Here is a 26,110-nt window from a genome sequence, read left to right as displayed (position 1 = left end):
GGAGATATGAAGGTACGCGGCTAGCAAGGAAGCCCGAGAAGAAACCACAAAAATTTCTTGGGGGGGGCTAAGAGGTAGTGGGCCTAGGGCAGGTAGGAGACCTGCGCCCACTTCCCAGGCTAACCGTGGAGAGCGGGAGTACGGGCAGACACCGTGTTACGCAGTAGAGCGCACGGTGTCTCCTGTACGTGTTCATAGCCCGGTGCGGGTTATTCCACCTCCCCGCACTGGTAGGGCTAGATTGAGTATTGAGCCGGATGTCATGAAGCCGGCCCTACATATCTGGCCACCAGTACGTCTCCTCGGGCCGGCTTACATGGCACCAGCCTTACGCATGGTGTCCCCGGTTCGCCTACATAGCCCGGTGCGGGTTATTCCACCTCCCCGCACTGGTCGGGCAACGGGGAGCATTCAACCAGGTAAGGTTGGGCAGGCTCAATGCTCAAGGGAGCCAGTACGCCTGCACGGTCCGGTATTTCCGGCGCCACCTCCCCGCCCCAGCCCAGTACCACCAGTGCCTACTCCACGCACCAGGCTTCCAGTGCGTTTCCAGAGCCCTGTTCCTCCTCCACGCACTCTCCCTATGGTGCGTGTCTCCAGCCCAGTGCCTCCAGTTCCGGCACCACGCACTAAGCCACCTGTGCATCTCCAGAGCCCTGTACACACTGTTCCTTCTCCCCGTACTCGTCCTGATGTGCGTGCCCTCAGCCCGGTGCCACCAGTGCCGGTACCACGCACCAGGTCCATAGTGCGTTTTGAGAGTCCAGTGTGCCCTGTCCCTGCTCCCCGCACTAGCCTGAAGGTGCGTGTCCTTAGCCCGGTGCCTCCAGTTCCGGCACCACGCACCAGGCCTACAGTGCGCCTCATCCGGCAAGAGCCATCCGTCTCCCCAGCGCCATCTGAGCCATCGTCTCCCCAGCGCCATCTGAGCCATCCGTCTCCCCAGCGCCATCTGAGCCATCCGTCTGCCCAGTGCCGTCTGAGCCATCCGTCTGTCCCGAGCCATTAGAGCCGCCCGTCTGTCCCGAGCCGTCAGAGCCGTTAGTCAGTCAGGAGCCGCTAGAGCCATTCGTCAGTCAGGATCTGCCAGAGCCGCCAACCAGACAGGATCTGCCAGAGCCGCCAACCAGACAGGATCTGCCAGAGCCGCCAACCAGACAGGATCTGCCAGAGCCGCCAATCAGACAGGATCTGCCAGAGCCGCCAACCAGACAGGATCTGCCAGAGCCGCCAACCAGACAGGATCTGCCAGAGCCGTCAGCGAGCCATGAGCGTCCAGAGCCGTCAGCCAGCCATGAGCGTCCAGAGCCGTCAGCCAGCCATGAGCGTCCAGAGCCGTCAGCCAGCCATGAGCGTCCAGAGCCGTCAGCCAGCCATGAGCGTCCAGAGCCGTCAGCCAGCCATGAGCGTCCAGAGCCGTCAGCCAGCCATGGGCGTCCAGAGCCGTCAGCCAGCCATGAGCTGCCCCTCAGCCCAGAGCTGCTATTTATCCAGAACTGCCCCTCAGTCCAGAGCTGTCTCTCTGTCCGGAGCTGCCCTTCAGTCCGGAGTTGCCCCTCTATCCTGAGCTACCTCTCTATCCTGACCTACCTCTCTGTCCTGAGCTATCTCTCTGTCCTGAGCTACCTTATCCCGGTGCTGCCCCTTGTCCCGGTGCTGCCCCTTATCTTTTTTTTTTTTTTTTTTTTTTTTTTTTTTTTTTTTTTTTTTTTTTGGGGTGGATCAGCTTAATATTGCGGAAAGAATGTTGCTTCCAATGTAATTGTCTGCATCATTTCCAATCCCCCATATTTTTTTGGGTAAATATATATATCCATACACGCATGCATACATATATACATATATACATACACATACCTATATAGACATACATACTTTTTTAAAGAATATACCTTTATTATTATTCCCCGCAACCCTACCACCGCTCCCCCAATTGGAGTAAACTAATAAACACTTCTGCTTTTACCTTCAATTTATACATCTTATACCTATTTTACAGACACAGACTACTTTATAATAGTTCTCTCTTGTTTGTTCTTAGTCCTTCCTCTATTTCTGTTGTCCATCCAATTTTATTTCCACTTGTAACTGTGCTATTTCACAAAAGCTCCGCACCTATACACATTTCACAGATCCCGTATGCCCTACATTGTTTATCTTGTTATTAGTCCCACCCTTCAGTTCCACTCAACCCTTCCCATCTATCTTCCAACATCATCCATTTCGGATTTTTATTTGCCATATATTTTTCAACTGTGCTGTGATGCTTCACAAAAGATTTGAACCTTCCTATTCTCATAGCTTCTACAGATTGTAAATTAAAAATAAACATTTTTGCTAAAATAATTATTATATTATTGATTGATTGACTATGGCTTTTCAAATCCCCCAGTATTGCTATCTGTAGCGTTAGTTCTAGGCAAATGTTGCAATTCTTCAGCCATTCCTGGACCTGTGACCAAAAACGAGCTACATATGGACAATACCAAAATAAATGATCTAATGACTCTGCCTCCTCACAACAGAATCTGCAGAGCTGGGAAGATTGTATACCCCATATATATAACATTCTATTAGTTGCAAGAATTTTGTACAGTAATTTAAATTGAAAAATTCGAAGTTTTGAATCCGGCGTTGTTTTGCGTATCAATTCATAAACCATGTGCCATGGAATGGGTACATCGAAAATCTCTTCCCAACTATTTTGCAATTTATATGGCACAGCTGTCAGTTTTTTGGTCCTTAAATGAAATTGGTATATGTTTTTATTTATCACACTTTTCTTTAACCATTTATGTTCTTTAATACAGGGCCGACATACAAGTTCCTTACTTTTTTCCCCTTCTACTTGCCTCTTCCATTTTTGTGGTAATGCTGCAATTAATTGGTTGTAATTTTGGGTAGAGCAGACATTTCCATATGTCTGTGTTAGCTGCATGTGTGACATAACTCCACCAGTCCTATTTATGATATCATTCACAAAAATTATACCTTTTTTAAACATTTCTTCGATAAATACAGTTTTTTTATCAATTACTATATTTGAATTTAACCACAATATTTGTTGTACTATTTGTTCCGTCCTTTCAGGTGGATTAAACTGAAATTGCAACCAACTTTCTAAGGCTTGTTTAAAAAATAAGGATATTTTGGAGATTATTTCCTTTTCAAACAACCGAAAGTGAGCAGGTGTAATCTGAATAAAGGGAAAAAGGCCCTTCTTGAACATAGGATGAGACATTCGTACCAATTTACTAGAGAACCAGTTTGGATTTAAGTATAACTTTTGTATGACTGATGCCTTTAGTGAGAGGTCTAATGCTTTAATATTTAATAATTTCTGCCCTCCGAATTCATATTCGTTATATAAATAGGCCCTTTTAATTTTATCTGGCTTGCCGTTCCAAATAAAATGGAATATTTTTTGTTCATATAATTTAAAAAGCAGGTCACTAGGTGTAGGCAAAACCATAAGCAAATAGGTAAACTGTGATATGACTAAAGAGTTAATCAGGGTGATTTTTCCACAAATAGACAAGTATTTTCCTTTCCATGGTAGCAAGATCTTATCTATTTTTGCTAACTTTCTATAAAAATTTATTGGAGTGAGATCATTTCTTTCTTTTGGGATTTTTATACCGAGTATGTCCACATCTCCGTCAGACCATTTAATTGGTAAACTACATGGCAATATAAAATGTGTATTTTTTAGTGATCCAATACGTAATATGGTACATTTATCATAATTTGGTTTTAATCCAGAGAGGATAGCAAAGGTATCTAGATCCTCTATGAGGCCGTGGAGAGACTCTAGTTGTGGTTTTAAAAGAAAACATGAATCATCAGCGTACAATGACACCTTAGTTTTTAAGCCACGGATTTCTAATCCATTAATATTAATGTTTGATCTAATTTTAACAGCTAACATTTCGATGGCAATAATAAATAGATATGCCGATAGTGGACAACCTTGTTTTACTCCTCTAGATAGTTTAAAACTTTCTGAGATGTAGCCATTATTTACTATTTTACACCTAGGGTTACTATACATAATTTTAACCCATTTTATAAGAGATTCCCCAAAATTGAAATATTCTAGGCATTTATATATAAACTCCAGTCGTACTTTATCAAAAGCCTTTTCAAAATCAGCTATGAAAACCAGACCTGGTGTCCCCGATATTTCATAGTGTTCTATTGTTTCCAGTACTTGCCTTATATTATCTCCAATGTATCGTCCATGTAAAAAACCTGTCTGATTAGGATGAATAATATCTGACAAAACTTTTTTTATTCTATGCGCCAAGCATTTTGCTAGGATTTTTGCATCACAACACTGAAGTGTAAGAGGTCTCCAATTTTTTAATTGGACTGGATCTTTATATATACCACTTGGGTCCTGTTTCAGTAATAACGATATCAGACCTTCTTGTTGCGTGTCTGATAATCTACCATTTATATAGGAGTGGTTAAAACAAGCTAATAATGGTCCTTTGAGTATATCAAAAAAAGTTTTGTATACTTCCACTGGTATGCCATCCAGCCCTGGAGTTTTCCCATCCTTAAAGGCCCCAATTGCATCAAGCAGTTCCTCCTCTGTAATTTGGCCTTCACATGAGTCTTTCTGTACAGATGTTAATTTTACATTATTAATAGGAAAAAAATCCATACAATTAGTTTCAGTTAGTGGAGATGGAGGAGCCTGAAACGAAAACATATTCTTAAAGTACTTTACTTCCTCTTTCAAAATATCATTTGGTGAATCATGCGTGACTCCATCATTTGTAACAAGTTTTAATAAATTTTTTTTGGTAGCATTTCTATATTGAAGATTGAAAAAGAATTTGGTGCATTTTTCCCCATATTCCATCCAGTTCGCTTTATTTTTATAATATATTACACTGGATCTTTCTTGAATAAGTTCCTCCATTTCTTTTTGTTTTTCCTCTAACTTATTCTGTGCCTCTATGGTACCGTTTTTATTGCTATCTAACTGTACTGTTAGTCCTTCAATTTCCTTTGTTAATATGGACTCTTTTGATCTAAATTCCCTTTGTTTTATAGATGAGTACTGAATTGCATGGCCTCTAAAGGCACACTTAAAAGTGTCCCATACAATAAGGGGATCTGCTGTACCTATGTTATGTCTGAAAAAGTCAGTTATAAAATCTTCTGTCCTAGTTCTAAACAATTTATCATCTAGTAGACTTTGATTAAATTTCCAATATCCTCGCCCACGTGGAAATTCTGTAAGAGAAATATATATGCCAATTATGTGATGATCCGACCGCATTCTGTCCCCTATCAACACTTTTTTAACTTTTGGTGCCAGAGAGAATGGTATAAGAAAGTAGTCAAGACGACTAGCTTGATTCAGCCTCCGCCATGTATATCTCACTAAATCAGGGTATTTAAGTCTCCATATATCCACTAATTCCAATATATCCATGACATTCATGATTTCCTTAAGTGCCTGAGGGTGATAGTTTGTAGTGTGATTTCCTTTCCGGTCTATAGAGGTATTTAAGACCGTATTAAAATCTCCCACTATAATAATAGAGTCTAGTGTTGCTTGTAGAGTTGATAAATTCTTATATATATTTTCAAAGAAGCTTGGATCATCATTATTCGGACCGTATAGGTTAACAAGCCATATTTGTTTATTGTCCAATAACATATTTAAAATAATCCATCTACCTTGAGGATCTGTTTGGACAATTTGCACATTTGGATCAAAATTATTGTTAATTAAAACCATCACCCCTTTTGAATTTCTTTGCCCATGGGAGAAATATATTTTGCCCCCCCAGTTCTTTTTCCACAAAACTTCATCTAAAACTGTTGAATGGGTTTCCTGTAAACAATAGATATTATAATCCTTCTCTTTTAGCCAGGTAAATACTGATCGTCTTTTCTTATTATCTGCTAAGCCATTACAATTGTAACTGGCTATACTTATTTCACCACTTACCATAATGAGACACACCTTTCATTCTTTTAATCAGAATATATTTTTGTAAACGTACTATTAAAAAGTAACATAATGATTGAGTGTCTATATAGTTGTACCATGATATTTGCATTTCTACTAAGTAAACCTCCAATTGGTCCCTACTATTCCACCCGCTAAAAGGCCTCATCTCGAGATGGCTTGTCATCCCAATGCCCGGCAGACCACCCTCGACCCCCTGTATCCCATAGCCCTGAACCGACTGGGATCCATTCTTTGAAAAGAGCATACAGTGCCATTTACCGAATTGAAGAAGATCAATTGCCATATGCATTTCCATTGCCCTCACCTCGATTTGTATTATATATATCTGTGGATCATCCTCTATTGTCCCTAACATCTTTTACTTCTTCCTTCGCAACAGTTGTGGGATACACACATACACCCACACACACTCAGCCCTTACCCCCACACAACCATAAGCTCACTTTCTCAACAATTGCACCATCCCAGAGCCCAACTCAAGATGGGTCATGATTTACAAATGCACTTGCAGTTGCAGCTGCATGAGAAGGCCTGCAAGACCGCACAAAAAATTAGCAAAAATTGAGAGATTTATTTACCATTGTCATATCCTAGATAATGGAGGTCAAATGTACACCTTATTCCTGAAACACCCACAATACGGCCACCCGTCATGACCATGTCCCCACGCATCTCCATGCAGTCCGACTTTGATTTTGTGCCGCCAGGGCCACAATAATATACCCCCTCTCTGAATGTCCGAGTGTGACCCCCTCCCCATGGGTTACTGCAGCTAGTGTTGCCAGCACTGCCACTGCCTGGGTGGGGGCACCCCACCGGAATCCCCACCGGCTAGGTACAAGGTCGTCAAGGTTCTCATTAGCAGCTTTGAGAATTTCCTTGTATATTATGCTCTCCCTTTATGGGGCTTTGGCTTTGCAGGACCAACCCTGCCAAGCAGGCTCAGAATCTTGAGGGGGCAGTGCTGCTCTTGGTCTCTGACCTCATTTTAGCTGCATACAGACCGCTTACAGCGGGCACATAAAACAGTTAGGGACTTCTCCTTAGTATCTGGGTCATTCAGGTGGGTGTCTAGGGTATAGTGCCATGGACCGTACCATTAAAATAGGATAATAAATAATTAGATATAATTTATAAAAAAATAAATAAAAAATGTAGTTCTCCATGATAGGACAATAAATAAATAAGACGTATAATTCATTATAAAAGTATATCCATCATCTGAACAACATTGAAAGCCCTCTCATACCCGGCTCACAGCAATACATTGGCTCTGGGATATGCAACCATTTCATTACTCACTCACTCAACTTTCCAAACATAACAAATAAAATAAAAAATAAACACAAACCATACCATCCACACATACTGTGCCTTCTGTTTACTTAGTTTTTATCTTCACTATGTTGAATTAGTGCTTGTGTGTTCAATTAGTTATATGTGAAGATTTATAGAAAAGCTATATTTTTTATTGTATTGTTACAATCAGTAACCGGGCTTGAATTGTGTTTATTTCCCTCGTCTATGAGAACTTTGTAATTTTTAAAATAACCATGGAGTAGTCTTTGTGTCTCTGAACAACTGGTTATCAATATATAGTTTATCAATGACGAGAGCTACTCGTTTCGCTTTTAATCTATTTTCTTTGAAAATTGGATACAGAACTTTGCGCCGTTCTGCAATTTCCTTCGGAAACTGATCATTCATGCCAATTTTGGTCCCAGCAAGTCTTTTACCCAGGCTTTTAACCATTATTTTATCTTTAAATGAAGCAAATTTGGCAACGATTGGGCGTTCGTACCTCTGCCCTCTCTGTCCGAAGCGGTGAACGCGTTCAAGTTGGATTTTGTCGATAACTTCGCGTGGAATCTGAAGCGCTGTAAGGAGGAACTCTCTAACTATAGATTCAGGAACTTCTCCTTCTTTTTCTTGGATACCTGTAAGTACCAAATTCTCTCTCATGGATCTAGTTTGTATGTCCAGTAAGGTTTCCTTCAGAACGGTGTTCTCCTTTTTAATTCCATTCATTTCGGTTTCAATCTTATTGACTGTCCCTTTTAGCGCGTGTGTTTGCTTCTCCAATGTCGCAGCTTTTTCATCACTCATCTCTAGGCTTGCCTTCAACTCTTTTATATCCTTACTAACTAATTCAAGTATACCCAGTTTGTCATTTATTGATTTTAACAGATCGGTTTCGACCTTTACCATTCCCGGTGGTGAGAATATTAAATCATCAGTGTCTGTAGAAGAGTCACGTTTTCGTTTTGTAATCGGTTCCCCTGTCTTACTCTCCGTCATGTTTGGTTGTTGCCTGTTTTCGTAATATTTGTCGATAAATGTCTCTAGTTTTAGGATTTGTTTTGTGTTATTGTCCAGATTGAAGGTTATCACTCACCAGATTAAGTAGTGCTAATATTTTAGTCTAATTTAGCAGATATTTCGAATATTATGTTTTATCTTGAGGTGCTCTACATAAATCCCTTCAGTCCGCCATTACCCTTACGTTACCTTTACGTCATACCTTGTTTTGTCTTATTAGTTGCACCTGTGTCTTAAGGTTGCCCCTTATCTTAAGGTTACCCTTTAAATTAAGTGGGTGTAAAATGAGGGTGGTCATTCGAAGGGGGAGACGTAAGCTGGGATTGACTATGGTGGGGTGGGGACCTCGCCCAGAGCCTGAGCCACCACCGTGGTCAGACGCCCACCCAGACCCTCCCCTAGACTTTTGGTGGTGCGTTCGGAGTACGCACCTTGAGGGGGGGGTTATGTCACGTTCCTGACCGGTTTTCTGTTATTTTGTATGTGTTTGACGGTCAGGGCGTGAGTTTGGGTGGGTAGTCTATGTTATGTGTTTCTATGTTGGTTATAGGGTGACCTGATATGGCTCTCAATTAGAGGCAGGTGGTTTTCATTTCCTCTAATTGAGAGCCATATTAAGGTAGGTGTTTTCACATTGATTGTGGTGGGTGGTTGTCTCCTGTGTCTGTGTTTGTCGCGCCACACAGGACTGTCTCGGTTTGTTTGTTCGTTCTTCGTGTTACATGTAAGTTCTTACGTTCAGGTCTGTCTACATCGTTTTATTGTTTTGTAATTATTCAAGTGTTCGTCGTGTTTTCTGTTTTGTTTATTAAATATCATGTCAAATCGCAACGCTGCATTTTGGTTTAATCCCTACTCCTCCTCTTCGAATGAAGAGGAGGAGGAACGCCGTTACAGAAATATTGAAAAAACACTGTTTACCCCAAAATGTACATTTTTGTCAATTTCAAGGTGACGCAACGCCTGGTTATACTGCGTTTCTGTCTAAATGTATAGTGTCTAGAGCCATGGCATCATAATGATGGTAATAAGAGGTGGATTAATTTGGGTGGGACTGTGTAGGACCTCACTGAAGGCCCAGGCCCCAGGCCCACGGCACGCCACTGGTTAGATGAAATTATTTATGTGCAAATGTATTTGTGGCCGGAGGCAAAGTACAAAGGGTGCCTGTCTCTGAGACAGAATGTTTCCATAAGGGTGAGATAGGAGTCATATGATAGAGCTAATACTATAGATTGTGAACTATTGCCTTATAACAGGTCTTATAGCTTCCCTGTTTTATATTATTGTATTCTCTCTATGTTTTGCATCATGATATTCACTTGAGTATGAATTGGTTGCTTATTCTCAAAGAACTCTTTGTGTATGAGTCCGGAAAATTTACAGTGGACTGAGGCTAGGTGCAAGAATGTATACTCCCTACTGATAAGAAGACCGGGAGATGTGTGGAGGAGTACCAAAGGTTCAGGACTCGGGATGGGACGATAACACTACCTGCCTAGCCACAGAGATTCATTGTACATCCTAGACTCAGGAGGGGCTAGGACTTGTCTGGGAAAACAGAGGGAGAAGTGAGGATGACATCGCGTGGGAACACCTGTAAACCTGCAGCCTGACAGGGGAAGTCTGCCTATAAGCATGAGGAGGTGTATAGAGCCTTCATTTTTGTGGACCCCAGCAGAACAGTATCCCGAAGGTCTAGAGTCAGGCTAAGGGAGAGTGGAAATCGTCATGTTATCAAACTTCGGTTATTACCATAAATTATTATGCATAGCTTAACGCATTACTAATACTTGTTATATTTTGTGTTTTCTTGTTCATTTCAAGACTTTTGCTATCACTCCCTTAGGATCCCGAAGGAGGAAGAGAAAGTCACAAGCTCCAGCTGAAATTCATTATCAGTTGTACAACAGGAAGGGTAATGGCAGATAGGGGGGTGGGGGTAAGAGTGTGTATAGTGTGATTATAAGTTTGAGACCAGGGCCTTAAGCCATGGAAGAAGATTACATAGTCAGAGGCCATAAGTCTTGGAGGTGTAAACATACAAATCAATTGAGAATATTAATCATGTTTTCTCTTCTGTTCATTTATAAGTCATTTTTTATAAGTTTGTGTAATGTTGAACAGTATGGAGTTACTATTCAAAAAGGAGGGACTGTTATTGATTACTTTACATGTATAAGGAATGTGTATGTTCGGGGTCAAGGAAGGGTAAAGAGGAACTAGGTGTGTGGAAAGTTACTGATTGATACGAGAGACTACGTGGTAGCTTACTCTCGTAACTGCGTGGTCTAGAATGGACTACAATTGGAGCCCACAGGTAGAAAATAGCAGACCCTGGATAAAAACATGTTTTCAGGACACGTTCAACCCGACGAATAGTAAGTATTGTTTCTAGAGGTAATGGATATACCTCTGGTGGCAGGAAATGTTATTTTGTTGAAACCAAATAGTTTAGGTTTATTATATTTTTTTAACCTTTATTTAACTAGGCAAGTCATTTAAGAAGAAATTATTATTTACAATGACGGCCTACCCCAGCCAAACCCTCTCCTAACCGGGACGACGCTGGGCCAATTGTGCTCTGCCCTATGGGACTCCCGGTCATGGCCTTAGACCGTTGTGCCACTCGGTCCCCCAAGTTGATAAAGGACGCCAGGCTACGGAAGCTTCTGCAACGAGCCATCTGTCTGTAAACAATGGCTCGTTGCGGAACGATGCAAAACCTGACTCTGAACCCTGAACCTGTGTGCATGTGTGTGCATGTTTACTTTACCGTGCTGAGGGTACATAGTCTCTGCAGTATCTCCAGGTCCTCCTGTGTATTGACTCCAGGGTGGATGAGGCAGAGTCCGGAGTCACAGTGAGAGCTGCAGTTCAACTCTGGCTCCATGGCTGGACCCACACCGTCAGCCCTCACACACACATCCTGAAGAATAAGATACCGTTGTCATGAACTATCTCAGCACACTACAATACTGCATTCAGATACTTATACATACACTGAGGGGAGAAATACAGACATGTCTTTAATACCACACTTACATGTGTATTATTACACACAAACTCTCTTTCTCCATTCCCATTCTCCCACCAACACCACATTGTTTTAATATACAGGAATGCAGAAGTCTAGATAGAACAACTATACCCAAGTCTCTCCTATTCACTTCACAGAGTACAGGATCACTGCTCAGCACTCACCACAGGGTGGCGCCATTATGAATATTCCCAGTGAACAGAAGTGGTTTTAGCAGGGGCCTGTGACACTGCTCATGGAAAACAGACAGTGAACTTGGAGTGGGGAAAATATAAAAACATAAGATTCATATATCAGTGTAACAGAAAAATGACACAACTATTCCAGTCTCGTGATTAAGGTTAATAAGGGCAGATTGGACAAACAATTCCCACAGAAACTGCAAGAAAGCTACAGGGAAAGACAATGCTTAGAATGCTACAGCGAGGTCTGCCCAAACCCAAAAGAGTACAGGATCTGGCCAATTTGAGAGGAAGCTTGCAAGCTTCTGCTTGTCCTCAGTCTCCACAAGACAGCACAGAGCTGAACAACACAATACATGACCACACTTCAGACCAAATCATCTAGATTTAGTGTGTGTGTGTGTGTGTGTGTGTGTGTGTGTGTGTGTGTGTGTGTGTGTGTGTGTGTGTGTGTGTGTGTGTGTGTGTGTGTGTGTGTGTGTGTGTGTGTGTGTGTGTGTGTGTGTGTGTGTGGGGTTGGTTGGTTGGTTGGTTGGTTGGTTGGTTGGTTGGTTGGTTGGTTGGTTGGTTCTTCTATGCTTGTGGGAACCTAAAATCCACCAAGTCCCCACAAAGATAGTAAAACAAGGAAAAGTCTCCCTCGTAGGGACATTTCCGACATCTCCATGAGCACAAAGAATATTTTAAATTTGGGGTTGGAATTAGGGTTAGGGTAAGAGGTTAGGTTTAGGTTCAGGGTTATTATTAAGGTTAGGGAGTATATTGAGGGTATTTATTGTGTACTAGTTTCACTGTAATATCATAATGTTCTTTTTTATTTTACCTTTATTTATACAGGTTTTTCTCTTTGAGATAACATCTCTTTTCCAAGAGAGACCTGGTCCAATAGCAGCAGGAGGAACAATGTTTCAGACAAAACAACTTACATACACTAACACAACCTTAAACAAAACTATAAACACACATACAGTACAACAAAAACATTTTACGTAAAAAACACGAAAGTCTTGACTAAAAACAGCTGTCCTAAAGACAATTACACTCTTCTATGATATATACATCGATCAAGTGTTTAAACTCCACCAACGAAATTAGATCATCACATTTTAAAATGTTCAGGACAGAATTCCAGGACCACGGAGCTGAGTAACTGAAACTATTTCTACCATGACCTGTTCTCATTCCTGGTACTGTTAGAAGCAAATGAGAATGGGACCGTAACTGATATTTATTTACCGACCTGACTAAAAAAGAACAGAGATAAAATTTTACTCAATATGGCCTTATAAATCAGTGTATACCAGTGTTTAAGCCTACACAAGGTCAATGACGACCAGCCAACAGCGCTGTAGAGATCACAATGATGTGTTAGACGTTTTTGATTTGTAATGAACCTGAGGGCTGCATGATACACTGAATCAAGTGCTCTCAGGGTAGTGGCTGAGGCCTGCATATACAGTGGGGAGAACAAGTATTTGATACACTGCCGATTTTGCAGGTTTTCCTACTTACAAAGCATGTAGAGGTCTGTAAAACTCCAGAAAATCACATTGTATGATTTTTAAGTAATTAATTTGCATCAACCCACACACCCAAATATTTGTACACTTTAACTTGCTCTATAGTATGTCCAGCCAATGTAGCAATGACATGATTAGTAACATGCCTGGCATTTGAATTTACCCAAATTTAGAACCAGCTTTAAATCATACAGATTCTGTTGTATGATGTTAAATGCTCTTTGGGCATTTTCAAAAGCTAAAGATAAACTACTACCACTTGAATAAAGAACAGTATAATCTAAATAAAATGAACATCCACTGTTTCAATAAGATACCCAATGTTGTTGATAAACAAAATGAACAACAGTGGACTCAAAATAGAACCTTGCGGAACCCCTGAGCACACCTCTATAGACTCAGATTTACAACCATCCACCATTACACATTGTGTACGATTTGATAGGTAATTTATAAACCAATCTAGAGCATGACCAGTAATTCCACAACATTTTAACCTTTGCACTAACACAGCATGGTCCACGGTGTCAAAAGCCTTCGACAAATCAATAAAGACAGACACACAATGTAACTTCTTATCTAGAGCACAGTGGATGTCATTTAAAACCTTCAATGTTGCTGAAACAGTGCTGCGGCCAGACCTAAAACCTGATTGCATTCCATTTAAGATGTTGTTTCCTTGGAAGTAGGCCTTTAGCTGCCTACTAACTAAGGACTCCAGTACCTTTGACAGTACAGACAATTTTGATATGGGTCGATAGTTGTCAAGTAGCAAGGGATCTCCACCTTTCAGGAGAGGCAGTACAAAAGCAGATTTCCATAACTTGGGGATTTCCTTAACATCAAGCGTGAGGTTAAAAATACATGTTAAGGGGGAGCAATGATGTCTGCAGCTAGGTATAGGAAGCAGGGGTCTAGTTCATTAGGGCCAGAGGATTTTTTCCCATCAATTTCTTTCAGGGCTTTACACACTTCTGAAACAGAGAAGGATGAAAAGGAGAACCTGGTGAAGGAGTGCACAGGGGTGTCAGGTAAATTCATAGGGGGCTCAATTATACCTTTGACCTTTTCAAATAAACTGCCTGCATCTAAAAAATGCTGATTCAAGGCTTTCAGAATGAAGGTTCTCTCAGTTACAATCTGTGTGTCTACCAACAATTGTTTAGGAAGCTGTGTATCTTTTTTGCACTCCAAACCTTTCACTACTTGCCAGAATTTGGGTGGAATATTTAAATTATGTGAAGTAGATTTCAGGCAGTGGTCTGCTTTCAATTTGCGGATCATAGCCACACCCATATTTCGAAGACGTTTAAAAGCCATCCAATCATCTGCCAAACCAGTCCCTCTTGCTTTAGCCCACATAGCATTTCGTTCCCTTATGATTTTTGTAAGTTCCTCAGTAAACCAAGGGTTCTCTCTGCCCTTAATCCTGAATTTTTTTAAAGGGGCCTATTGCATACATGATGGAATGCGTTGTGGAAGTAAGAAAAGGCTAGTTCAACATCAGGGATTAATTCCATTCTATTCCATTCAATGCTAGATACATCATGTAAAAAACCTTGAATATCAAACCGCTTCCAGTTTCTTTTCGTAATGACACGTGGAGATTTCTTAGGAATTTTACCATCTCTCACACAGGCAATAGCACAGTGATCACTTATGTCATTTGCAAAAATACCAGAAGCATTAAAATGATGAGGAGTATTGGTTAAGATCAAATCAATGGGGAGTATTGGTTAAGATCAAATCAATCAAAGAGGATTTCAGAGGATATTTTATATTCAACCTAGTTACACTGTTGACAATCTGAGTGAGATTATAGGTATTGCATAGAATGTTGAGTTGATCAGAGCTTTTGTGACCTGCCTGGAAACCACAAATGTTAATGAGCTTGACAGGTAATTTACAGTGTAAGCCAGTGGTTCTGCATATAAGTGAGCTGTCTAGTCCCTGACAAATAAACAACAAATACATTCATAAATCACAATGTACAGCACCTAGAAGCACTATAGGTTTATATTGTACTTTTTTATGAGGTTGCATCTGGGTTGCATTGCCTGGCTACCCAAACGCCTTGCTCTGGCCAAACGCTACGCAACAGACACACGTCCGTTAGTTTCTTCTCCGCAATGAGTCTGGATCTGAGTACCTCCCTGACGATTACTAGAACGAAAATCCATTTTAGACCGTCTGATTGGTCCCATAAACCTGTGGGTTGGGCCGAGCCAGAACACAACGTTTTTTGAAAATGTGTCATTGGCTTTGATACTCTGATTGGTTAGAGATGATCCAATCGCTGATGACTTTGTTTTGTACAACACCCCTCATTTTGACATCACCACAAACGACTTCAATGATGGCAGTCTCAGACTGAAGTATGTAGCGAACGATAGAGCAGTGTAAAAGTTCTGTTTGAGTCGTTAGGCAATGAGTTGCACTGACATGTCGCGGATATAATTATGTACAATCGACCATGACATCATACAATGTGTGTGTAGATCATACGATCTGTCTTCTACGTTACCATTTTAACAACCACACTGACTCATGAGCTACATGTATATGTACGTCTATCTGTCTGTCATATTTTGTGTATAGAGAGCTTACGTGTGTGTGTGTGTGTGTGTGTGTGTGTGTGTGTGTGTGTGTGTGTGTGTGTGTGTGTGTGTGTGTGTGTGTGTGTGTGTGTGTGTGTGTGTGTGTGTCACACCATGTCACTGTCTGTGGGCTGACTAAGATATCCCCAGGGCTGTAACCATCTCACAGTATCAGTAGTCGCAGGCTGATGACAGAGCACTTTCACTACGGTGTGCCTTTGATTGGTCTTAATCCTAGGTCTTTGTTTTTCAATCTCAGTGGTTAAATAAGTTATTGAGTAAAACAAGGATGATCAGCATTTAGATGCTTCCTCGCTAGTCAACAACTCTGAGAAGCTACCAGTTTAAGACACAAGTTACTATAATGCTACTAAAGCCTGCAGGCCTACAAACACCCATACCTTATATCACACAGCATATGTATCTTTTCTGGAGAAAATCTTCAGTAATAGATATTTAATTAAGTCGTACGTAGGCCTGTTAGGATGACACAAGTTGTAAGTGTCTTGTCAAAATGAACAATGGACTTCTTCCGTTTCTTTTCTGGGGGTCTGGGAAATGTCTGTAGTTTCCTTTCTCGTATCCTTTCGTAATTGTCCCAGTTTAGATCACAGCTTTACGGATTCCTGCAGGCACATCCGGACTAGAGAGGCTTTTACGCAGTTTTTTCAAAATCCTCTCCACCGGTTTCAACCACATTGAAACGTGTGCCAACAAAGGTCAGTCAACACTTAGCCACAGGGGTCAGCGTGAGCACCGAGCATGAGGCCTGTTCCCGACCCCGGCAGCAGGTTGACGGACATGTTTTGACAGTGCATGATGGTTATAATGTGTGTTTGTCTCTACATGTGTCCTTTAAACTCATGTCGCCTTAATCACAAGTAATTCCTGAGCTACCTGTGGCCTTAGGCGGAGAAGACAACTTTACTGTAAAATCTTATAGTTTCTATTTTCTGACAACTTTCACTTGTGGCCTCACTAGGCCTCACTATCTACTCCATTCACCTGAGAGATTATGTGGTATCAAGATCAGTCAGGGACCAATTACCAGTAGGATTGTCATGGATAGGTGTAACCCTGTGGCTTTGACCCTCGTGTTGTCCACCCAGTACCACTTTCAATTGTTTTTAATCCATTCATTGTCACCGTCAGTTTGCCTGGCCCAATCCCCTCTTTCCCTTTTAAGATTAGAGGGGTGGCGCGGGGAGCAGCGGGTGAACTGCATGTGGTTAGCAACGCTGGACAAAGCGCGGCCAGTGTTCTGCAGGAGCAATATTGAAACATTCCACCTCACACTGTAATCCGTTTAGCAATTTATTCTAAGATGATCAAATCAAGTGTAACAATGCAGTTATTGGCATAGCTTGCCCTTGCCTCAAGCCAGTGGCTAGACATAGTATACTAGCCATATGGTGCACACTCCATATGAGGCTCTTAAGAATTATCCCTATAACTTGATCTTCTATGAGATTTTTGCCAATTATTATTTTTCCTACTTTGGTTTATAACTTTCCATCTTGATATGCATGTGCAAAGTGAGTTACATCACTCTAGCTTGTTTCTGCTTGAAGATATTGAAAGTGTTACAGCTGTCTTGTGTTACATTCATCCCTTGTCTCCCCTATTAAACTTGAAATAAAAGCCTAAATGTGTTGTAGTTTAAACTGCTTGAACATAAGCATGTTTTCAAACTGACTTCTTTGTCTTTCTTGCCAAAACATATTTAAATCTCAGCTAAAAACAATGAATCAAAAGAACAAATTGAATTTGACTAAGTGCTAACTTTCACTCTCAAAAGCCTACTAACTCAATGAATGGCAGTGTCTACTTTATTTCACATGCACTGGTTTATCATAGGTTGTCATGAAAAACATTTAAAATCACTTTTAATTTTCAAAATATGTCATTTTAACGCACATCTTAATCAGTCGTTATTGTATTAACACATCTGTGTCGGTATTTTGAAATTGCAATAGCACGATCCCACAGAATAGCAGCTAATTTCGGCGTTAAAGGGCTATGATTCATCCTCACGATAATACCGCATCAATCATATGAACAGAGGTCTCTGAGAAGCGACTTAACACAACAGCAGACCAACCTGACGGAGTCCCTAAATAACCGGTGAGGGATGTCAGAGGGGTGCGTGGAGAGTCCCTCCGTCTAGCCGCTGTCCTCGCACCATCGCTGGAGTCTCACGAAGTGAAACAAACTGTCCCGGAAAGTTAACTCCACGACTGGGACCTATAGTAAAGCCCTTCCAAAAATCCAACCAGAAGAAAAATAATCCTTTTTATGACAACTGAGAACTCTCCAAAGTAGGCCTATCCCAAAATGTTTCCTGGTGTCAGGGAGAAAATGTATAGTCTGCAACAAGTTTTCATGAGCAGGGTAGATAGAGTGGGAGATTGAGGGAAATGTGTGTGTGTGTGTGTGTGTGTGTGTGTGTGTGTGTGTGTGTTTCGCTGTAATTAATTAGCGGGAAGCGCGCTGCGGAAGTTTCAGGCTTTTATTGTCAGGTGCACAAATACAGTGAAATGCCTTTCTTGCTTGCTCTTTCCTAACAATGCAGTAATCAATATCAGTAGTACTATAAACATTTTATAAAAAGTAAAGTAGAACAAAAGTACACGAGAAATAGAAATAAGAACAAGAAAAAGTACAGTAAGTAAAGTACAGTATATACAGGGTCAGTGCCAAAACCATATTTACAATATGCTGGGATACTGGAATGATAGGATTAAATATGTATAGGGCTAAAGTGACTTGGCATCAGGATATAATAAACGGAGCAGCAGCAGCTTATATGATGATTGTGTGTGTGTGTGTGTGTGTGTGTGTGTGTGTGTGTGTGTGTGTGTGTGTGTGTGTGTGTGTGTGTGTGTGTGTGTGTGTGTGTGTGTGTGTGTGTGTGTGTGTGTGTGTTTGTGTGTGTGTGTGTGTGTGTGTGTGTGTGTGTGTGTGTGTGTGTGTGTGTGTGTGTGTGTAGACCCTTATAAAAAAAACACATGAATATAACGTGATCGCATGTAGTGTTCCAAAAACACATGTTGTCATGTGATCACATGTGATCTTATTTGAAGTTAATGTGATAACATGTAAGAACATGTAAAGCAACATGTGATAACATGAAACTACAAATGTGAAATTATGTGTTTTTTCTGTAAGGGGAGTGTGAATAGAGTGAGTGTGTACGTGTGCATAGAGACAGTGTAAAAATTCATATAGAAGGGTCAATGCAGATATTCCGTGTAGCCATTTTATTAGCTATTTAGCAGTCTTATGGCTAGGGGATAGAAGCTGTTCAGGATTGGGGATAGAAGCTGTTCAGGAGCCTGTTGATGTCAGACTTGCTCCAGCACCGCTTGCCTTGCGGAAGCAGAGAAAACAGTCTATGGCTTAGGTGGCTGGAGTCTTTAATGATTTTTCTGGCCTTCCTGTGCTTCCGGGCGCATATTGTTTTGCAGAGAGAGAACATCCCAGTGGGCACAACTGGTTGAATCAATGTTGTTTTAGCGTAATTTGTCAACGTATTTTGATTTGAAATTTCAATCACATGATTATGTCATCATGGTAACCAAATGTCTAAATAGACAAACCTTGTATAACATATGTTGAATATGTACAATGTGCCCTTCAGTAAGGCTCTTAACCCTAGTTGCTCTGGATAAGAGTGTCTGCTAAATGACTTAAATGTAAATATAGCATTTGCAAAGTCATCAGCTATTGTTTCAATTCAACACAGAATTAAACAAAAAATAAATCATAAAATAGGCCTAGGTTTTCATGCTCTGGTTGATTTCAAATGTAATGATATTTAGTGATATTGAATTGTGTTTGGTTGTCAACACAACCAAATATCAACATTTGAAGACAAATTCCCAGTCAATACACCAATTAACAGATATAGAAATAGCCAAAGTCTCCTATTGACATTATCAAAGTGGGTGGTTATGAATGGTTCTTTAAGAAAATGGATGATTATTGCTGTGTTGTCTTTACAGTTTGCTTTCATGTGTCCAATGACAATACATTATTTTCTCTACCATCTGATTGGGAGTTCCATGGTATAACCACTGCGCCTCACGCTATTTGTTCAAACATATGAGCTCACCATTGTTGCGCATTGGGCAGCAGGTGACATTGAACAGTCACAGGGGACTGGGTGGCGCGTGGGACAGGGTTGCACAGGAGAGAGGCTCGGGCGCGTCCTCTTACTGTGCAAATAAATAATATTGGTATACCCCATAGTACAGTGGAAAGAAACAGAAGTGTTTTCAACAATATCACTCCATTACGCGCGAGCTTGAAATATATGAAGAGGGGGGATGGCGATTTTGCTTGTAGGCCTAGACCTACTGTAAAGGGATGACACATTTGCAAATGACTGTAAAAGATTTTTTAAAAAAAAGAGAGATCAACGCTCCAGTAAAACGTTTCTCTCCTCTCCAGCTCGCTCTGCAGCCGGACCCCATGTAAATATTTCAGCGCTTGTTCAATCAGCCTTGCGAGGCGTAAAGGTGTTATTATAACGTCACGGGGATTTACGGTGTGAGCCTGCACGCGAGTTCATTCCTGACAAGGGAGTGTCACAGGTAAATTAGTGACAGCTATGTTTAGGGGGAGAGACAGAGTTGAGAGAGGGTAGATTCATATAAGGTGTACAGGTACATGTAACTGCCTAAATAATGGAAACACTTGAGTAAATGAGAGATACAAAGTATATTGAAAGCAGGTACTTCCACACAGGTGTGGTTCCTGAGTTAATTTATCACGTAACCCTATTAGCACTATTTTGACTACTATGGCTATGCCTCCATAGAATGACAATGCCCACATCCATCGGGCACAAGTGGTCACTGAATGGTTTGATGAGCATGAAAACAATGTAAACCATACGCCATGGGCTCTCAGTCACCACATCTCCACCCAATTCAACACTTGTGGCCAGCCCATTATCAGCCTGAAAACATCATGAAGGCACATTTTTGCAAAAAAAGGTCAAATGTCACAGTAGCCGATACATTGCAGTCAATGTGAAAAAATGAGTGTCAGAGTGATGACATTTTCTTCAGTATATTGCAGTCAATGGGAAAAGATGAGTGTCACAAAGTTTAAGTTTTTCTCAATACATTGCAATTAATGGGAAAATATGAGATTCTCAGAGTTGAATTTTTTTCTCAGTAAATTGCAGTCAATTGGGAAAAAATGAGTGTCACACGGTTGACATTTTTTTCAATACATTGCAGACAATGGGAAAGATGAGTGTCACAAGGTTGATGTTTATGTCAATACATTGCATTCAATGGGAAAAGATGAGCGTCACAAATGCATTGGGTGCAATGTGAAAAGATGAGTGTCACAGGGTTGACATTTACACTACCGTTCCAAAGTTTGGGGTCACTTAGAAAAAATAATTGTCCATTAAAATAACATCAAATTGATTAGGAATACAGTGTAGACATTGTTAATGTTTGTGGGTTCGATTACAGGCTCAAAATGCTCAGAAACAAAGAAATTTATTCTGAAACTTGCCTGTCTCTTCTTGTTCTGAGAAATAAAGGCTATTCTATGCAAGAAATTGCCAAGAAACTGAAGATCTCATACAACGCTGTGTACCACTCGCAAGTCCTCAACTGGCAGCTTCATTAAATAGTACACGCAAAACACCAGTCTCAACGTCAACAGTGAAGAGGCGACTGGAATGCTGGCCTTCTAGGCAGTTGCAAAGAAAAAACATATCTCAGACTGGCCAATAAAAAGAAAGGATTAAGATGGGCAAAATAACACAAACACTGGACAGAGGAACTCTCTCTCTCTCTCAAAAGTTGGGTGAAAAAAAATACTAAATGCCCTTAAATTGAGGACTTTTTGTAAATCCAATCCATTTTCCACATTGAGTCATCACATAGATTGTTTTCCCAGTGGCTGTTGTGGTCGTTATCAGGAGGTCTGGAAACTATTGCTAGCCTAGGGCTGATCCCAGCTATCTGAGGGAGCATCGGGCCTATTCAAACTGATAGTATGTGTGTGCGTGTGTGTGTGTGTGTGAACCCGGCTCTCACTGGTGGACTTACCATTAGGCAGAAGAGGAAATTGCTCTACGAGTGTCACGGGACTCGTCTGAAGGTACCAGTCCGAAAAAAGGTCTACAGGTAATTAATTCCACTGAAAAAAAACATGATACTTTTTTTCTGAGCTTTCTTATATCTCTCAGATATAGAACAGACACTTCAAAACATACTTCCATTTGATTACATTTTAGTTTTTCCATGTATGAATCTGTTATTCAATACATTTTTATGGGGTAATAGAAATAAGGCCAAATTAAATGTTTTTTTATATACAGTACCAGTCAAAAGTTTTGACACACCTACTCCTTCCAGGGTTTTCTTTATTTTTTTGTACTATTTTCTACATTGTAGAGCTATCAAAACTATGAAATAACACATATGGAATCATGTATTAACCAAAAAAGTGTTAAACAAATCAAAATATATTTTATATTTTTGATTCTTGAAAGTAGGCACCCTTTGCCTTGATGACAGCTTTGCACACTCTTGGCATTCTCTGAACCAGCTTCATGAGGAATGCTTTTCCAACAGTCTTGAAGGAGTTCCCACATATGCTGAGCACTTGTTGGCTGCTTTTCCTTCACTCTGCAGACCAAATCATCTCAAACCATCTCAATTGGGTTGAGGTCAGGTGATTGTGGAAGCCAGGTCATCTGAAGCAGCTCCATCACTCTAATTCTTGGTCAAATAGCCCTTACACAGCCTGGAGGTGTGTTTTGGGTCATTGTCCTGTTGAAAAACAAATGAAAGTCCCACTAACCAGGTGGGATGGCATTTTGCTGTAGAATGCTGTGGTAGCCATGCTGCTTAATGGTGCCTTGAATTCTAAATATATCACTGACAGTGTCACCAGCAAAGCATCTCCACACCATCACACCTCCTCCATGCTTCACAGTGGGAACCACACATGTGGAGAACATCAGTTCACCTACTCTGTGTCTCACAAAGACACGGAGGTTGGAAACAAAAATCTCACATTTGGCCTCATCAGACCAAAGGCCAGAGTCTGGCAAGAAAGATTTTAGCCAGAAAGCATCAGATACATGGGCTACGTATAGTAAGATAGAGGGGAGCTGTATTGCTAGCTTGAATGCTTTCTCTGGTGATACAGTTTCAGCCACCTGCGAATTGAAGGAAAGTTGACGGGTGCACAGTGTACTTTTCGTATTCTGGAATTATTTTGGATGAACGTGGGTGCGAAGGTAACCTACTTTTTGAAGTGATTTGTTTGAAAACATAATGCCTGGTTGTTGTCATGGCACATTAGAAGGTAACACATTTTTACAGTTAAATTGCATCTTTACTATAAAAGCCTCTGCATGGGGCCTACAAATCACAAAGTCTGCCCCTGCCAGCTCTAAGAGGAGGAGGTACCGGTGACATCTGGTCAGAACATCCTGTGTTCCTATCATCCTGTGTCTCTCCACTGAAGGGACAGCAGGTGGCGCTGTTCCCTGACATCAATGACTACTTACTGCCGCCTCTGTTTTCAGGGAAATGTCTTTATACTGTACATGCTGACCTAGCCATCGGTCATGTGACATGGCACTCTTAAGGGGTTTACACAGTCTACACAAACGGAGCTGACTAAGGTCCCTATGCGTCGCGCTTAAAAATGTCATCCGCCCAAAAGTACATATAACTAAGTAGAGAGAGCGACGTTCCTCCATCGGCTCCGTTTCCGTAGACTGTTTAGATCCCTTTAATGCCAGTGGACCAGTACTATCTCAGAGTAACACCGCTAATGATGGAGGGTCATATGGTTGCAGGTTATGATGCACTTAACATACAATCTGCAACATGATCTCAACAACTCACTGCATTACTGTAATGCATTGCCAAGTTATCCAACATATTTCTAAGGGTGGACAATTCCTCATTTGGACACAAAATTATGAAATGTAGACATGCGGTAGACGAATCCTAGCACAAACAGAACGTCTTGACCTCAACGCTCAGATCAACTGTCACAACATTAGTCCCTAATGAAGCTCTAAAGCCATGGAATTGTAGTCTCGGTTTCAGTCACTGTGTGGAGATCACTTACAGATTCCCCCAAGATCAGGTTCAAAGTGGGTTGGCCATAAAAGCAGGTGGATTGCGCAAACTTGGGTTACCAGGAGCTTAAATATTTGATTGAGAAATAACAGCGGAGCATTTGGAACAGCTTGAGTTAAGGAGGAGAGGGTGGATGGGAGTGGGTAGGAGGGAGGGGAGGAGAGGGTAGATGGGAGTGGGTAGGAGGGAGGGGAGGAGAGGGTAGATGAGAGTGGGTAGGAGGGAGGGGAGGAGAGGGTAGATGGGAGTGGGTAGGGGGAGGGCGGGGAGGAGAGGGACGCATATTCCTCAGGATAAGGTTGGAGATATGAAACTTTACGAAATACATCATGAAAAAAACAGCTAATTGTTATGTCTAACGGGCACCATCATTGTTCAAGACACTTTGTTCACCCTGTGATTGGGCTGTCTCTGTAACTAACAAAAGCACAATAACTTCTTACAGTGAATGTAAACCAGCAGTGAAGTTCTGTATATGAGTGGAACAAAGACCAAAAAAGTTACAAATAAAATGCAACTGGGCAAAATCTTTTGTTTTTGTGATTAGAATGATGGAATAGATGTTAGAAGAAAAGATGGGTGAGAGGAGTAGAACAAGACGTTTGCAGGCAGAAGCAGCAAGAGAGAAAGAGTTGAGGATCATGTCGCAGAGAGAAGTAAGATGAAAGTGGTTGAGGAGAGAGAGGGGTGTGATCAGAGTTTTTGTTCTATGATTTGTTCTTCACCATGGCGATCTAACATGGTTACATAACAGTAGACAATCATGCCCCTCCCCTCTTGTTCCCGCTGTGCCTCCATCACCACCTCCCTTCCCCCAGAGAAACCATATAGGCGGCAGTAAGTAGGCAGATTCGTAGTCCCCCCTCCCCTAATCCCAGGACAAGGTCCGATTGTCAGGGTCCGGAGTGTGTGACTCTCGTGTGTTGAACGATGCGTGTGTGTGAGTATGTGTGGAGTTCATCATGTGTGAGGTCTGGAATGTACATCAGTGAAGGCACACGCAGCCAAGTAATAGTGTTGAGGGGAGCTGATTTGAGTTAAGGGTCCAGTGAAGGTGATAAGAGGCTTATAGTATCAAAATCCCCCATTTCAAACAACTCTGTTCTTTTAGCAACTGATCCCCTATACTGTGCATTGTACTCTATACTAGGATCTATAGGGCAGCGCAAAAACCTAATGCCAGACATTAATCAGATGGAATTAGCCTGCATACATATACCACACACACACACTATAGTCTTTACCTATAGCAGGCAGTTCTGTTGGCCCCAGTATCCTTGGGTCTTTATCTTCCATTCAATGTTGACAGTCAAGAAGTTAGTTCTTAGTTATGTTCCGAATTCTCGAGTACAATATTTTTGACTTCCTGTTCTATATCCCAAATGTCTGAATTGTGATCTGTGAGTGTGAACTCCTGAGCTGTGTTGACTGGTGACAGAGGGCTCCTCTCCTCAACTGTCTGTTTAATTCACTCTGGCTCAGTTTCATCATGGCCGCTTCAGCGTGTGTCTCGGTCTCGGGTTGCAGCGCACACACACCTGGCTTATGTAACAGAGTAGGGGGCTCAGACACCTGCTGTTGGGAGAAGGAATCATCATGGCAGTGGAAAATATCAATAAACATTCAACTCAAATACATATCATACTACTATCCAGAAGATAGTGAGAGCACAACCCTGTAAGCATATCAGCTTCTCACAGTGATGAGTTTGTGTGTGTGTGTCAAAGAGAAAGATGGAAGAGGGGGTACAGATAAAGGAGGGAAAAAAAGGCCAGTGAGGTGTCTGATGTAAGCCACCCCAGGCCTGAATGAGGAGGGCTGGACAGAGCCTGTATGTTGGTGAGCCAGGCAGACAGACAGAGACAGAACTTTGAGCTCTATTAAGAGACTGTTTAAAACGTGGGCAAACATGACACAAAACATCTGTCCCTCAAAGCCATCAAAGAACCAGTCAGCCTGCTCAGAGGAGAGAAAGAGAATGAAAGAGGAGAGGCTGAGAGAGAGTAGGAGATGTTTACATCACTAGGTCTTGGCAGGGTAAATAAAGGGATCTTTTGATTGAGAGGAGGCAGAATGGCATTCCCCTGGCATCTCTTAGTGCTGGGTTAAAGAAGAGGTCCCTCTGCATTTCCCTCAGTAATGCAATCATGTTCATATGCAAATGAAGCAGACCGGTCCTGAACGCAACTCATTCAAGCTACCAATGACTCAAAACAAAACAGTCAGTCACGCTCATGCACACTCACAGACGGCCTAGCAATCTAGCATAGTTCCAACTGTCAACCGTTTGGCAGTTAGTCCTGGAGAAAGATACAGTAGAAATGC

At 41.5% G+C, this 26,110-nt stretch overlaps 1 protein-coding gene across 4 annotated transcripts in view; it reads right to left on the bottom strand.

Moving 5' to 3' along the window:
- Positions 1 to 18,071, bottom strand: part of LOC120064164 (zinc finger protein RFP-like) — a 29,370-nt gene extending 11,299 nt beyond the window's left edge. For all 4 annotated transcript variants that reach the window (XM_039014543.1, XM_039014545.1, XM_039014544.1 and 1 more), the window contains exons 1-2: positions 17,755 to 18,071; positions 11,091 to 11,243 (exon numbers count right to left, since the gene is read on the bottom strand). In XM_039014543.1, coding sequence (XP_038870471.1) covers positions 11,091 to 11,106 — 16 coding nt within the window. In that variant the 5' untranslated portion in view covers positions 11,107 to 11,243; positions 17,755 to 18,071. The remainder of the gene's footprint in view (positions 1 to 11,090; positions 11,244 to 17,754) is intronic.
- Between the last annotated feature and the right edge of the window lie 8,039 nt (positions 18,072 to 26,110).

This window comes from Salvelinus namaycush, chromosome 19 (assembly GCF_016432855.1).
Source record: "Salvelinus namaycush isolate Seneca chromosome 19, SaNama_1.0, whole genome shotgun sequence".
NCBI lineage: Eukaryota > Metazoa > Chordata > Actinopteri > Salmoniformes > Salmonidae > Salvelinus > Salvelinus namaycush.
This window is presented reverse-complemented; position numbering and strand designations above follow the sequence as displayed.